At 39.6% G+C, this 16518-nt stretch overlaps 1 protein-coding gene across 3 annotated transcripts; it reads left to right on the forward strand.

Annotated features, from left to right (window-relative positions):
* The first annotated feature begins 36 nt into the window (after window positions 1–36).
* Window positions 37–15689, forward strand: Lzic (leucine zipper and CTNNBIP1 domain containing). Of its 3 annotated transcripts, XM_074081395.1 has the most exons (8): window positions 37–61; window positions 448–577; window positions 7288–7394; window positions 8827–8962; window positions 9359–9457; window positions 10454–10549; window positions 10716–10797; window positions 12044–15689. In XM_074081395.1, exons 3-8 carry the CDS (start codon window positions 7294–7296, stop codon window positions 12100–12102), a joined length of 573 nt encoding a protein of 190 aa, XP_073937496.1. In that variant the 5' UTR covers window positions 37–61; window positions 448–577; window positions 7288–7293; the 3' UTR covers window positions 12103–15689. The 3 variants fall into 3 exon arrangements, with proteins under 3 accessions (XP_073937496.1, XP_073937495.1, XP_020023500.1); XM_074081394.1 differs by lacking the exon at window positions 37–61 and having other exon boundaries at window positions 90–577; XM_020167911.2 differs by lacking the exons at window positions 37–61; window positions 448–577 and adding an exon at window positions 642–781.
* Window positions 15690–16518: the final 829 nt, after the last annotated feature.

Here is a 16518-nt window from a genome sequence, read left to right on the forward strand (position 1 = left end):
GGAAGTGCGTGCGTCCGGCGGAAGTGCTCTTCTTGTTCGGTCCGTCCGGCGGGATCCTCAGGTAGGCGGGGCCCCTGGTTCCAATCTGTGGGATCGGTGGGCGGGCGGGATGCAGACCGAGGACCCCTGGGGTCCGAGGAGGTTGGCGGGGTTTGGTCAGCCGGGGCCGACAGGAGTTTCGGGAGCGGCGTGTTCACGGCCACCTCTGGGGGCAGTCGAGGCCTGGTTGAGCCTGTCCGCCGCGGGACCTGATTACCGGAGCTTCAAGTTCACCAGTGGACAAGGGATTTGCAGCGGTACTGGAGCTGGTCTCTAACCGGGGTCTTGGACCAGATGCTGCTTACTTCCAAGAGCCAGGAAAATGTGTGCTTTCCGACCTTACTTTTACTGTGCGTCTGGGTTTGACAGTTTTCCTCAAGGTGTGTCCATGTACCTCGTCTCCATCAGGAAAAACCTCAGAACGACTGCCGAGGGATTCCGGTCCAGGGATTTACGCCCGCGCTCACATCTTACTAGGAATAAAGGGTGTGTTTCGACTGCAGGGTGTCAAGCGGAAGTTGTCTGGACTGTCGGCCAGGTTCGTATATAGCAAATAAAACTACTTAATTGTTTCCCTTTTTCTAGCCAACTCCACCCCCAGATGATTTGGACTTTGAGCCCCTTGTAGCCCAGATGCACAATTTCGCTTTCTTCAGATTGACACTGGGGACTTCAAGAGTTGGAGGTTTATGCAATTTGAGAGCCGTCAGCACTGTGCAGAATTGAGAGAACTAGGAGACAGGTGAGCGTGGATGGGTACTTTCCACTCCAGAAGACAGTGTTTGAGAGCCATTTCTGTGGTTTCGGCAAAAGTGCACCACCTTGATTCAATACTAGGTGGTGCCCGCGAGTTAAATCTTTCCTGGATAAATCTGTAGCGTCTGGTTAAGGCTTTTCAAGTGATGCTATCCTCCCTGAAATTTATTAATAATAACTGCCTCCTTAAAATACATTGAGAACTGGTGTAGCTCAGTGGTAGACTGTTTGCTCATCATGTGTGAGATTCCCGTGTTCAATCCCCAACATCATAAAAAAATATTTTTTTGGTGGTATTGGGGATTGAACTCAGGAAGGCACTTGAGCCCTACCCCCAGATAATTAAATGTTTTTTCTCTATATTAGGTGTTAAGAAGGCTAAAAGAGGAATTAGACTTATTTCCTGCTCTCAAGAATTTAGTCAAGGGGAACCTAGACAAATAATGTGCTATAAGAACTTCACATACAGGGCTGGGGATGTAACTCAGTAGTAGAGTGATTGCCTACCATGAACAAGGCCCTAGGTGCTATCTCCAGCCACTGCAATCAATTAGTAAATAAATAAAATCACATATAATTATGGCAAAAAAAAATAGGTGCTAATAGAGAATAAAATATGTGACACAGAGGAAGAAGCAATCAATTTTCATTATTCATTTAGCCAGTGCATTTTGTCTGTCCAGGTTTGGTAAAGTTCCTTCTCTCAAATAATTCACAACCTACTGATTGGTAGGCAATCAAAGAAAGCTTTATGGAGAAGGTGACACTTGAACCTAGACTAAAAAAGAATGAATAAACTGGGCTTGATGTGTAGAAAAACATGAGGCTCAAAGGACCAGGATAAGACAGTTGTGATACATGCCTGTAATCCCAGCCTCAGGGCATTTGGTGAGGAAGGAGAACTTCAAGTTCTTGGCCAGCCGGTGCTATATTGTGAGACCCTATCTCAAAAAAACAAGCCAGGTGCAGTGGCTCACATCTGTAATTCCAACTACTCAGGAGGTAGAGATGAGGAGGATAGCAGTTCAAAGCCAGCCTGGGCAAAAAGTTATGGAGACTCTCATCTCAGTCAATCCAGGTATGGTGGCATGCACCTGTGATCCCAGCTAGACAAGAAGCTGTAGGTAGGAGGATCATGGTCTGAGGCCGATCCTGGGAGAGACCCTACCTGAAAAAGCAAAAAAAAGGGCAAAGGGCTGGCGGTGTAGCTTAAGTGGTAGAGTGCCTGCCTAGCAAGCTTGAGGCCCAGAGTTCAAATGCAATACTACCTTCCCTCTAAAGGAAAAAAAAAAAAAAAGTATGAAGGACTTGGGTGTAGTTAGAACACATGCTTAGCATGCATGAGGCCCTGGGTTCAATTCCATCACCAAAAAAAAAAAAAAAAAAAAAAGAGGGAAGTATGTTTTGAACATCCAGTGTGGTTAAACTATTAGATTAAGAAGTTGTTTTTTGTTTTTGGTGCTAGGATTCAAGTCCAGCCCAGGACCTTGCTTCACACATGCCAAATGCTTATTCTACCACTGAACTATACTCCCAGCCTCTAGACTAGGAAATTAACTCTAAAAAGACACTTTCAGTTTCATCTTGGGTTTGTCTTGACTTTTACTAGAAGATTAAGCAGATTGAAAATAAGAATATTAAGATTATTTCCAGGAGAGACCCTCCAAACTATTATACATGAAACGTAGTTATAATAAATTACACTTCTGTTATACTGAGAGGTAGCTTGTTCATAGTTGCATATCAACTCAAAGATGATTTAAGCTCTCCTCCAACTTTTTGTTTGCAATTCTGATTACTGAACCCAGGGCCTCCTGCATGCCAGGCAAGTGCTCTGCCACTGACCTACACACCCAGCCCCAAAGCCAATTTTAAAAGATAGGATAGGGCTTGGGATATGGCTCAGTGGTATCAAGAGTGCCCAAGGCCCTGGGTTCAATCCCCAGTACCACTAAATAAGAAAACTGGGCATTGTGGCATAGGTTTGTAATCCCAGCTATTCAGGAGGCGGCTAGGGAGTTCCAAGTCAGCCCTGACAAAGTTAGTGAGACCCTGTCTCAAAAACAAAATACAGATGGAGGTATGGTTCAAGTGGTAGAGCACTTGCCTAGCATGCAAGAGGCCTTGGATTCAATACTCAATACTGCAAGAAAAGAAAAATAAATAAGTAAACTAGAGGGTGTTAAGACTAGATTTCCACTGATTACTTTGTATTTCAAATGTAACGTAAGAATATTCTCCACTGATATTTACATGTCAAATAATGTAAATATAATGTAAATCATAATGATTTCTTTATATATAGGAAAAATTTAAAATACTTTAATGACTAGAGGCAATGTTGCATGCCTATAATCCCAGCACTTGGGAGGTTAAAGCAGGAAGATCATGAGTTTGAGGCTAGTCTGGGCTATATACCAACTTCTACGTCTGTCTGAGCTACAAATTGAGAACCTATCTCAAAGGGAAAAAAAAATGCTTTAATAAGTTAAACTAGGGTTTAAGTTTTAATGAGTGGCTTATACCAATATTAAGCAAAATGTGTTGACTGAAAGGAATGTAAGCTTAACTTTAGTAAATGGGATACATAAATGCTGGATATTAAGGTAAATGGATATAATATCAACACATCATAATCAGTAGATTTAGCCAGGGGCTGGTGGCTCATGCCTGGAATCCCAGTTACTCAGGAAGCAGAGATCAGGAGGATCACAGTTCGAAGCCAGCCCAGGCAAATAGTTCTTGAGATGCTATCTCAAAAAAAGCCCTTCACAAAAAAGGGCTGGTGGAGTGACTCAAGGTGTAGGCCCTGAGTTCAAGCCCTAGTGCCAAAAACAAACCAATAGCTTTGTTCTACACTAGTAGTAATCAGAAGTTATATTGGGTTGGGGTATAGCTCAGTGCATGTTTAACATTAGGGCCTGGATTCAATCCCCAGCACTCCCAAAAATATATATAGGAAGGTAGATACATATAGATATAATAAAATAAACTCTTTCCAATATTAACAAAAAATGTAAGAATAGCCAATGTTCAGGCCTATGTGAATAAAACTTTTTTTTTTTTGGCAGTATTGGAGTTTGAACTCAGGACCTCATACTTGCTAGGCAAGCACTCTATCACTTGAGTCACTCTGCCAGCCCTATTTGGTGTTGGGTTTTATCAAGATAGTGTCTTGAGAACTATTTGCCCAGGCTGACTTTGAACCTTGATCCTCCTCATCTCTGCCTCCCTGGTAGCTAGGATTATAGGCATGAGTCACAGGCACCCAGCAAAACACTTTTTTTTTTTTTTTTTTGCAATACTGAGGATTGAATTCAGGGCTTTGAATTTGCTAGGCAAGCACTATACCACTTAAGCCATACCACAAGTCCTTTTGCTTTTAGTTTGTTTTTCAGATGGAGTCCTGGGCTACTTTCCCTGCTGCACTTTATCCCAGCTGGCCTCCCACTTCAGTCCTCCTACCTCCTCCACCTCCTAAGTAGCTGGAATTACAATTGTGCACCACCATACCCAACTAAAACAATATTCTTTTAAAACTAAACATCATAAGAGAAACACTAGATAAATGGAGCAATATATCCCTAGATAGACAGATTTATATTTCTCCCACCAATACCCCCCAAAGAAAGCCAAGGGCTGGGGGTATAGTTCAGTGGTAGAGTGCATGCTTAACATGTATAAAGAAAGCCCTGAGTTTATGATCCACAACACCAAAAAACAAAAACAACAACAGACGAAGACTTAATTATTTTATTTAATTTATTTTTTTAGTTTGGTGGTGCTGAATTTAGGGCCTCACACTTGCTTAGGCAGGCATTCTTACCACTTGAGCCATTCTGCCAGCCCAAGACTTAAATTTTAAGGATGCAAATATTTTCCACATTCATCTCTTTTTTTTGTTTTTGTTTTTGGAAACAGGCTGGCCTTGAATTTGTGATCCTCTTGCCTCAGCATCCCATTTTATTTTTTGGTGGCACTGGGGTTTGAACTCACATCCTCATACTTGCTAGGTGGGAGCTTTACTACTTAAGCCACTCCCCTAGCCCTTCAATATGATTTTTAATGAAACTTGATCTCAAATTGATCTAGAAGAGAAAGTATATGATAATAACCAAGATTTGGGAGGGGAATAATAATAAGAGCCAATCCTTACCAATTGTCAAAATAGGTCAGTGGTAAAGCTAAAATAATTAGGTAAGGAAATGCCTGAGAACCATAAAACCTGAGTATGGGAATTTGTTTTATCATAAAGGAGGTATATTAGATCAATGAATAAAAGACTGAATAGTAAAGAGTGATGGGGCAATTTGACTAATCATTTGAATAAAAATAAAAGTTGGACCCTTACTTCATAGCAGAAACAAAAAAAAAAGTTTCTGGTGGCTTTTTTCTGTAGCTATAAATTTTTTATAAAAGTCTTAGAATACAAATACATATTTTTATCAGTCTTTGAAGTGGTTGGGGCCTTTATTGGATGCAAAACTACAATATTTAAAGAAAGAAACAGGGTTGGTGGATTGGCTCAAGCAATAAGATCGCCTGCCTAACAAGCATGAAAACCTGACTTTAAACTCCAGTGCCGCCCAAAAAAATAAATAAGAAGGACACAGACACAGATAATTTTTCTATTAAAAAATAATAACTTCCTGGGCTTGGGATATATCTCAGTGGTAGAACACTTGCCTAGCATAGGTGAGGCTCTGGGTTTGATCCCCCAAACTGCAAAAAATAATAAGACTGGGCATATTGGTTCATATCTGTAATCCTAGCACTCCGGAGGCTGAGGTAGGAGGATCTATAGTTCAAGGTCAGCCTGGGCTAAATACTGAAATCCTGTCTCAGAAAACAAAAGCAAAATAAAACAATAACATTAAAATATTTTGGCGTGGTAGCATCATAAGTAAAATTAAAGGTCAGGAGACAAGAGATAGTATATACATAGTTATCAAGGCTTCTTATCCATATTGTATAAATCAGAGAAAGATAGTTTAGTAAAAAAAAATGGGCACATTTCCAAAGAAGAAATTCATATCAAAAGATGTTTTGCCCTCACCCCTGTTAGAATAGCCATCATTAGAAACACCACCAACAACAGGTGTTGGCGAGGATTCGGGGAAAAAGGAACCCTCTTACACTGCTGGTGGGAATGTAAACTAGTACAACCACTCTGGAAAAAAATTTGGAGGCTACTTAAAAAGCTGGACATCGATCTACCATTTGATCCAGCAATACCACTCTTGGGGATATACCCAAAAGACTGTTACTCCAGAGGCACCTGCACATCCATGTTTATTGCGGCACTATTCACAATAGCCAAGTTATGGAAATAGCCAAGATGCCCCACCACTGACGAATGGATTAAGAAAATGTGGTATCTATACACAATGGAATTTTACTCAGCCATGAAGAAGAACGAAATGTTATCATTCGCTGGTAAATGGATGGAATTGGAGAACATCATTCTGAGTGAGGTTAGCCTGGCCCAAAAGACCAAAAATCGTATGTTCTCCCTCATATGTGGACATTAGATCAAGGGCAAACACAACAAGGGGATTGGACTTTGAGCACGTGATAAAAGCGAGAGCACACAGGGAGGGGTGAGGATAGGTAAGACACCTAAAAAATTAGCTAGCATTTGTTGCCCTTAACACTGAAAAACTAAAGCAGATACCTTAAAAGCAACTGAGGCCAATAGGAAAAGGGGAACAGGTACTAGAGAAAAGGTTAGATCAAAAAGAATTAACCTAGAAGGTAACACACACGCACAGGAAATTAATGTGAGTCAACTCCCTGTATAGCTATCCTTATCTCAACCAGCAAAAACCCTTGCTCCTTCCTATTATTGCTTATACTCTCTCTTCAACAAAATTAGAGATAAGGGCAAAATAGTTTCTGCCGGGTATTGAGGGGGTGGGGGGGGAGAGGGAGGGGGTGGAGTGGGTGGTAAGGGAGGGGGTGGGGGCAGCGGGGAGAAATGACCCAAGCCTTGTATGCACATATGAATAATAAAAAAATAAAAAAATAAGATGTTTTGCTCACAAGTCATTAGGTAAATATATAGAAGACCAACAAGATAATACCAGGAGAGTTCTGAGTCCTGGAGTATACTTACTAAAAACAAAAAGAATGCTATATTGGATGTTTTTAATAAAGCAAAGTGACATCTGACCTATTTCTTTATAAATCTGTATGTTCATCCTTTGAATTTGTTTAAGATAGACCAATAGCGAAGACTTCTAATGAAGTTGCAAGTCACTTAAGAGACTGTCAGGCATTTCTGTGGGTGTTATTGCTATGAGTTTAAACTTAGTATCTACGTTGAGATTTTATGTGTGTAACTGTCTTTCCCATATCTGGAACTAAGAGTGTAGCCTTTTAGATTTAAATTTAACTTAAATTTGCCTAATTTTAAATTGCATGATGTGTTGAATCTCTTCAAATAACCACATGTAATATATACTGTATATGGATTTATTTTTCTACATACAGATTAAAATGGCTTCCAGAGGAAAGACAGAGACAAGCAAATTAAAGCAGAATTTAGAAGAGCAGTTAGATAGACTAATGCAACAATTACAAGATCTGGAGGAATGCAGGTAATAGTATAACTGTATGTTGTTATGCTATAAAATGCCTTTTTTCTGTAGCTAAATTGTAAGTGGCATAGATGTAGGTCCATGTGTGATTTTGTTTCCTCCTGTAGTGTTTTTACAGTGTTTTGTCTGTTGGAGAAGTAAACTTAGTTCAGGCTTTAGAGTCAGGAAGCCTGGGACATGGAAGTCTTTCAAGTAATCACTAAGTGCATGTGAGCTTGGTTAGAATGATTAACTTCCTTGAAGTGGAAAGAATTAACACTGATCTTGTCTTTAGTCTTTAAAACAGCCCTGCCTAGTATGAACTCCTGGTGTGTGATTTCACTCTTAATTTCTCAAAGGACCAAAGCTGGGCTGGTTGTGTAGCTCAGTGGAAGACTGCATGCTTATCATGCTCAGGGCATGGTGCTGGTTCAAAGAAAAAAAAAAGGAACATGACTGTTCATTGCATTTTTTAACAGCTTTTCCAGGTTGTTGTGAATATTACAAATAAAACAGGCAACACAGTACCTGGTTCAGAGTAGGTGCTCTGTAAGTGGCAGCTATTGTTACTTATGGTAGTATTTTTTACTTTAATTTTTTTGTGGTACTGCAGGGCCTCACGCTTGCTAAACAGGCATTCTACCACTAGAGTCACTCTGGCAGCCCTTTTTTTTATGTTGGGAAGTTTTGAAATAGGGTCTCACTTTTTGCCTGGCCTGGCCTTGAATTTTGAGCCTTCTGCTCACTGCCTCCCAAGAAGCTAGGATTACAGGCATGAGCCATAGGCACCCCAGCACTCACGGTAAATGTTTAATAAGTGAACTGCTTGATGAATAAAAGTAACTTCTTACTCAGATGACAGAGAGGTAGTGTATTGCTGTTGTTCTGCAGGCACACAAAATGTTCCCTACCAGTAATAATAATGATGATAACAACAGCTAGTCACTTGTTACTATGCATGCCCAGCACTTTATCTCTTTCAATGCTCATTGCAACCTTATTAGATGCGTACTGTAATTACCAAAAGCTTTATAGATAAACTCAGGCTTAGCTGTGTTCAGTAATCTTGCCCTAGATTATTCTATTGACTGCTTAAAGGGAAGTTATCGTGTGGTTAATTAAGTGTGTCTTATTTGGATAAAAGAAAAATGTTTAGGCAATGGTGGTGTAGCTCAGTGGTAGAGCTGAGCTCTACCACTCAGGGATTGGGTTCAATCCCTGAGTTCAATCCCACTCAGGGATTGGGTTCAATCCCTGACACCAAAAAAAAAAAAGATAATGTTACCAATAACCATGTTGGAAGAAAAGTGTTCACACTATAACTGTCTGTACACATTCATTACTAGCATTTTGATGTTTCCCTTCAGCCTTTCTGTAGTGTGTAAGTACTGAGATTGCTGTTTTCACTTGGAACTCTATATTTTTCTGCATTATGGTATTCACTGTATGTTAGAGAGGAACTTGATGCAGATGAATATGAAGAAACCAAAAAGGAAACGCTGGAACAGCTAAGTGAATTTAATGATTCACTGAAGAAAATTATGTCTGGAAATATGACTTTGATAGATGAACTAAGTGGAATGCAGCTGGTAAGCACAATTTACTTATTTTTTCTTTTCTAAGCATATTTCAGATAGAAGTGGACCATTTAAGGGTACATTTAAGGGATGTAGCTCAGTGGTAGAATGTTTGCCTAGCATGTGCAAGATGCTGGGTTTGATTCCCAGCACTGAAAAGAAAAAAAAGTATCCTGTTTTTGGGTATAACTTCTTAATGAATGTCTACTTAGTGCATAAAATAATTGTATCACTCAGATCTTCATTTTGTTATGTATTTTGTTCTAGTGATATGCACAGAAATAGCAAGTGAAAACTGATTTTGTAACAGTGTTTGATGCACAAAGACTTACCAATAATATCAGTAAATAATTGCAAATCTGATTCTTAGGAATGTTTCAATTAGTTTTTACCTTCCTGTGTTTCTAGGCTATTCAGGCAGCTATTAGCCAGGCCTTTAAAACTCCAGAGGTGATCCGATTGTTTGCAAAGAAACAACCAGGTCAGCTTCGGACAAGGTTAGCTGAGGTAAAGTTTCTTTAATTGATCTGGTTGCTGTGTGTTTTTCTTCCTAGCCTGAGAATTTGCTTATTGTAACAATCTACAGTTTAAAAGTTGGTCAGTTGATTTTAGAGCCACAGCCCATAATTTTCTGACAAAATTAGTACCTTGAGCAATTATAGTTCATAATGAATGTAGATGTTTTATAATGACTGTAGCTATTTAAACAGTATATTGCAGTTTAAATTGCCTTGGATCACTTTTACATGGACTCCACCTTTGATGTTTCACCATGGTGTTCTAGAACTCTAACTTGAAATAACATTGAGAATTTATTAGCAGTGTTGCTTCTATACAATGTTGCCTCTATCTAACCTAAGAATTTCAAAGCTGGGCACCTATAATCCTAGCTATTCAGGAGGCAGAGATCAGGAAGATCATGGTTTGAAGCCAGCCCTAGCAAATAGTTCAAGGGATCCTATTTCGAAAATACCCAACACAGTTAGGCACTGGTGGCTCACAACTGTAATCCTAGCTACTCAGTAGGCAGAGATCAGGAGGATTGTGATTCAAAGCCAGCCCAGGAAAATAGTTCACGAAACCCTATCTCAAAAAAACCCATCACAAAAAAGGGCTGTTGGAGTTGCTCAAGGTATAGGTCCTGAGTTCAAACCCCAGTACAGCTAAATAAATAAATAAATAAATAGCACTTAGAATAGTACCAATGTACAGTACATAGTCTTAGTGTTTTTGGTGATAGAGATGATATTTAATGTAATTTCTAAGACTATTGTCAGTTATTTCATTCAAACTTAAAGACCATACTTTAGATTTAAAAAAATAATAATAAGCTCTTAAAGGATAGCTTCTCTCCAAAGGAAGCTACTGACCTACTAACCTTTGGTGGCACTTATAACTAAGACAGTGATTCTGTTTAGCATTAAAATTTAAAGAAGTAGGTCTGGGTTTTATGCACAGAGTATTTCACTTTCAAATCATATGCTTTGCATTCATCCATTGTAGATGGATAGAGATCTGATGGTGGGAAAACTGGAAAGAGACCTATACACTCAACAGAAAGTGGAGATACTAACAGCTCTCAGGAAACTTGGAGAGAAGGTACTATATTTAGTTTGAAATATTAGGTATTAGAAACTGTAGTATTTGCTACAGAATTTCATGACCTGTAATGTAGTTTGTGGACCAAAGACATTCTTAATTTTGATACCAAGAACCTGCTTGTAACATTTGAACCCACGCTGCTGATTTGTTTCCTTTTCTTTAGCTGACTACAGATGATGAGGCCTTCTTGTCAGCAAATGCAGGTACTCTCCTCAGCCAGTTTGAGAAAGTCTCCACAGACCTGGGTGAGTAGAGTGCCCTCAGGTTTCTTATTTTTTACTTTTCTTGCCTCTCTTCCGCCTCCTCCTTTTTTTTTTCTTTTTCTTGTTTGTTTGTTTGTTTTCTTTTCTTTTTTAGCAGTACTGAGGATTGAACTCAGGGTTTCACCCCTGCTAGGCAGGAGCTCTCCCACTTGAGTCACACTTCCAGCCTGCCCTGCTTAGTTTTGAGATAGGGCTCACTTTATACCATGCTGGCCTAGACTGCGATCCTCCTATTCATGCTATCACACATAATTGGGGTGACAGGTGCATACCACTGTGCCCAGACATTGATTGAGATGGGGGTCTCATAAACTTTTTGACCAGGGCAGGCCTAGAACCATGATCCTCCCAATCTTTACCTCCCAAAAACTACGATTACAGATAAGAGCCACTATGCCTGGTGCTTTTAGTTATTTTTCAGATAGGGTCTTGAGGTCTCAGACCTCAATCTACCTACCTACATTTCCTGTGTAGTTAGAATTACAAGTGCCAACCCCCATGCCTGGCTTATTGGTTGATTTTGCTTCTTTTTTTTTTTTTGAATAAAGATCTCACTATGACTGGGTTCAAACCCCAGTACCACACACACACACACACACACACACACACAAAACAACCAAAAACTCACGATGTAGCCCAGGCTAGCCTTGAACTCATGATCCTCCTGCTACTTTCCTTAGTCTCCAGAGTGCTGGAATGGTGTACACCACCATATCTGACCCCAATACTTTTAAAATAGAAATAATTACATTAATGCAGCTTAATTTTTTAAAATAATATTTGTCTTTTTTTTTTTTTTTTTTTTTTTTTTTTTTTTTTTTTGAGATGGTGTTTTGCTATTTTGCCTAGGCTGGCCTTAAACTCCTGGGCTAAAGCAGTCTTCCTTCTTCAACCTCCCAAATAGCTGGGACTATGGTATACCCCATTGTTCCCATATTTCAAGCCTTCTGTTCTAAAATACTTATGCGCTAGATATAACAATAAAAGTAAACTAAAAATTTACATATTCTGTTTCTTATCTAGAGCTAAGTAAGGGTTTGTAACCAGTAAGCACCCTTTGTGCTGGATTGTTTGTCACATGGCAGTGGGAAGTGTAGGGGTTAATGCATTGATAATGGAGGCCACTTCTATTTTCTATTTCATTATCTATGTGATAGATTTTTCCTTCTTTACCTAGAATTGTAAATGTATTTTAAATAATGTTTTTATTATGTGTCTTTCTCCTTAGGGTCTGGAGATAAAGTCCTTGCTCTGGCAAGTTTTGAAGTTGAAAAAGCAAAAAAATGACAGTGTGGAAGCTTATAACACTGACCACATTCTTACTGTAAATGGTGTTTTTGTTCTGAGGATTTGGGGTCATTGCAAAGAAACATGGATTCTAAATGTATTACAGTCCTATGACTAGGCAACATGAAAACATGCTGTGTCTTCTGTTTGTGTTCTTCTACATGTAGGCTCTCTGCTTGAGTGACCCTGGGCTTGCTGAGATGGAGGCACTCACTGGACTTTATTCATTATGTTTTGTCTGTTTGTCTGTTTTTACTAAGACTCCTTAGTTTTGGGGGGTTTATTTGTTTGGTTTTTTTTGGTGGGGGGGTTCTTGCTATGTAGCCCAAACTGGCTTCCAACTTGCTGTGTAGCCCAGCCTCAAACACAATCCTCATGCCTCACCCTCCCAAGTGCTGGGATTGCAGGTCAGCCATCATGCTCAGATGCCTTGCTTTGAAGTCTGCTAGAGAATGAAAAGATTTGAGCTGATCATTCTTTTGTACTCATAACTTACCTCCACTCATTGTAGTGACTAGAACAGCAACACCACTAACTCTCCTATGTGTTCATTGAATTTTGAAGCTCTTATGATGTTAGAAATCATTTTTATTTTCCAAACAAGGAAACAGATTCAGAAACAGCAAGTGATTTGCTTAAAGTCACATTAGAGACAGAGCTGAGAGTGACTCAGGTGTCCCCTCTCTCAGTTTATTACCAATTGAGTTATTGAGTTTTCTTTCCTTATTCTGTCCTGGTTTTTTTTTTTTTAAATAATTAACTTGTATTTGTACAAGTTAGTGTCTATGAAAACTCTGTGTCCTAACCCAAAGTTGATGGGCGGGCGCTAGGGGACAATTCCCCAGCCTGTGAGCTTGGCATGAATGGGGCCCATTGTATCTCCGAATTTCTAACTTGGAACAATGGGAGCCCTGTTGAGTGTCTCCTGAAGTAACTTAACCTCCAGCGTTGTTTCACTAGGGAAGTAACAGGAAATGGCAGCTAGAGACCCTCCCAGGCTAATCTCTTGCCAAAGTCAAAGGGTGGTAACAGTGAGCTACTGTCCACTCTTAACTCACAAAATAAGTTATGAGGAGAAGCCAGTTTTCTCCTGAGTCATTACATCTGTCTGCATGATGGTGCATTTAGACCTCTCCCTATGCATGAAATGTTAGCTTTTCCCAAGACTTTGGCCATTGTTTATTACTAAATGTGTTTCTCAATATTCCTTTCCTTCATACTTTATACAAACTTAAAACATTTTTTAAATTTTACTAGGTGCTTTGCCAGCTGGGCACATTAGGGGACCTTAACTACATTAATGCCTTATTTGGAACATTTGATGGTTTTTGGTTTTTTTGTTGAGACAGGGTCTCTTTATGTTGCCTCCACTGGCCTCAAACTCCTGGGCCCAAGCCTTCTGCCTCAGCTTTCCAAGTAGCTGGGACACTGTGCCTGGCTAATGGGTTATTTTTATGTACTAGTGTATGACCATCAAAAACTCAATGAATTTGTGACAAACCAAGAAAAAGCAAATTATCTGCTATCATCTAGAGCTTTATGGTCATTTACCATCATTATTTCATTTTTCTGTGTTTTTTAGTATAGATGAAATTCATATTAACATACAACTCACCATTTTATAGTGTACAGTTCAGTGGCAGTACGTTCCCAGTGTTATGTCACCACTGCCTCTATCTAGTTCCAAAACATTTCCATCACCCCCAAAGGGGACCCCGAGCCTAGTAAGCTATCATGCCCTAATCCCTTCTCCAAGCTCTACAGCAACCACTAATCTGCTATCTGTCTCTATAGATTTACCTATTCTGGAGATTTCATATAAATGAAATCACAACATATGCCCTTTCTGTGTGTGCTGTGTGCTTCTTTTACTTATCATAATATTTTCAAGGTTAATCTACATTGTAGCATGTATCAATACTTAATTCCTTTTTTATGGCTGAATAATATTCCATTGTATAGATACTACATTTTGTTTACCCATTTATTTGATGATTAACACATACATTTGGGTTGTTTTCACTTTTTTGGCTATTGTGAATAGTGTTGCTATGAACATTTCTGTGCAAGTATTTTTTGAATACCTGTTTTCAGTTCTTTTGGGTATGTGCCTCATGATGTAATTGTTATGTTTATGTTCTAAGCCTTAGCAACGTTCTCCCCTGCTTCCACTCTCTCCCCACCCCCCAAACCAGGAAAAGTCGGAATGTTTTGCATTTGAAAGGGACACGTGAATCTGGAATCCTTAATTGTGGTTTATGTTAAACTTCTTTTTTTTTGGTGGGACTGGAGTTTCAACTCAAGGCTTTGAGTTTACAAAGCAGGCACTCTACCACTTGAGTCCACCTTCAGTCCATTTTGCTCTGGTTATTTTTGGAGATGGGGGGTCTCAGGAACTATTTGGCTGGCTGGCCTTGAACTGCAATCCTCCTGATCTCAGCCTCCTAAGTAGCTAGGATAATAGGAGTGAGCCACCAGCACCTGGCTCCTTAAACTTTCTTCAAGGATAGCATCAGTACATGGGTGTGATGGTGCATGCCTGTTATCCTAACATTTGGAGGATAGAGGCAGGAGGACTGTGAGTTCAAAGCCAGCCTGAGCTACATAGTAAGATACTTAATCAAAAACAAAAATAAAAGGTCACTTTTGGTGGGCAGAGACTTGTTGAGTTTCTAAAGGTGCCTCCCCAGGAGTAAAAGTTGATGTATTCCCTCCTGTCTTCCATTTACTGTTGCAACCAATGAAAGCTGTTTGTACCATTAAAAACAAAGCAAAACTGCATCATGAAATATTTTGTCATTAATCACATTAATGTATTCAATTTAAAATGACCTTCCTTCAAAAAAGGCTAAGTTTGCTGTGCCCACCAAGACACTGACAATGACAATGTGTGATCTTCAGTGGGTTACTTCATCTTTTTGAGCCTTATTTTCCTTTTCTGTTCAATGGGGATAAATAATAAGGCCTACCTCATGGGATTATTTTGTATTCCCCTTTCTTAACATAGAAAAGAATTTTGCATTGGAGCTAATCCACCATTTAACAGCTCTGCCAACATACTTGGTTTCTTAAATTTGGTATTCAGAAAATTAAGTTGAAAAGTGAGTAAATTCTATGCAATTATAGTTATTAAATGACTTGTAATCTGTGTTTCCTATTCACATTTTGATACTTTTTTGATCTCTTTGGAAATCAGAGATTGCAGTAACACCAAGGCAGCTAACTTTTCAACTTTCTTAGGTCAGGCTAATATTTTGGTGAAAATTCCTACATCATTTCTCAAAGAACTGGGCCTGAAGCAGAAATAAGCTCCAATGATCAAGTATCCAAATGAAATTTAATCATTTAAAACAATTCCTGTGTTTCAGTGTTTTGTTTTTACTCTGTGAGTGGTAAAATAGGTATTCTAGGTGGGTGGTTTTTCAAGAAGAAATTGAGGGATTGAATGAGTTGTTCCCAGGAAAGGGTTGGAGTTGGAACAAATGGATTGTTAACTTGCATTATTAGACCTTTTACTGAAGACTAAGGAAAGTCATCTTTAACAAAATAAAAGACTTTGCAACTCTACCACTGAAAGTGGTATTTTATTACAGCAAATGATGGATAATTTGAAGTTATTACAGAGCAAGTAAATCCAGACAGTTTTACTCACGGCCTTTCAACCACCTTCCTGTTCAAGGTTTTTTTGTTTTGTTTTGTTTTGTTTTCCTTATTATATCCATTGCTAAGACCAAAGAATGCTCTTCTTTGCTTCTCAAAACACTTTTCAACACTAGTATGTGAATTAAAGCTGCAGCATTCCCATAAATCCCCAGAACAAGTTGCTTCCATTATGTCTGGCCCAGAAAGGAAAAAAGATTTTAGAAACTGGAGAAACTTACATTTCATATTTCATCAAGTTGTGGAAAGTGTTGGCAATAATGGTGCCAATAGGTTTCAGTTCTTACTGCACCCTTAAGCTTCTGTTTTCCAGGGTCACAGTCCTGCCTCAAGTCTAGCTTGAATCCTCCTTCTGCCCCAACCTCCAATCAGCATGAGCCATAAGATCCTAACCAATCAGATCATGCTGAGTCTCACTGAGGGGTGTTTAAGCCCCTGCCCTTCCTGCTTCTCTCTCTCTTGGCTCTCTCCCTCTCCCACGAGGCAATAAAGAATCTCTTGGCCAGATCACTCCTCTCCACGTGGTCACTTTTGGGGCCTACATTTCCAACATTTTGGTGCCATGACTTGGATGGGGGTTCCCCACTAATCCTGGTGGGACCTCCATTCCAACTAGCCCCACGACCACCCTGAGGACGTGATTGGCCAGGTGACTCATCCTCCCGATCGCCCTCGCTTGCATCCAACACCAGACATTCTTTGGTGAGTCCACATAACTCTTCTGGGCTCCCTTTGCAGTCTCTCCCTCTGGTGTCT

The sequence above is a fragment of the Castor canadensis genome, chromosome 7 (assembly GCF_047511655.1).
Source record: "Castor canadensis chromosome 7, mCasCan1.hap1v2, whole genome shotgun sequence".
Taxonomy (NCBI): Eukaryota; Metazoa; Chordata; class Mammalia; order Rodentia; family Castoridae; genus Castor; species Castor canadensis.

Bases quoted from the DNA above. Each gene is read 5' to 3' on its own strand.
- Lzic (XM_074081394.1), top strand. From the start codon at position 362: ATGTGTGCTTTCCGACCTTACTTTTACTGTGCGTCTGGGTTTGACAGT. The intron at 8,963-9,358 runs GTAAGCACAATT...CTGTGTTTCTAG, and splicing joins AACTAAGTGGAATGCAGCTG to GCTATTCAGGCAGCTATTAG. The intron at 10,550-10,715 runs GTACTATATTTA...CCTTTTCTTTAG, and splicing joins TCAGGAAACTTGGAGAGAAG to CTGACTACAGATGATGAGGC.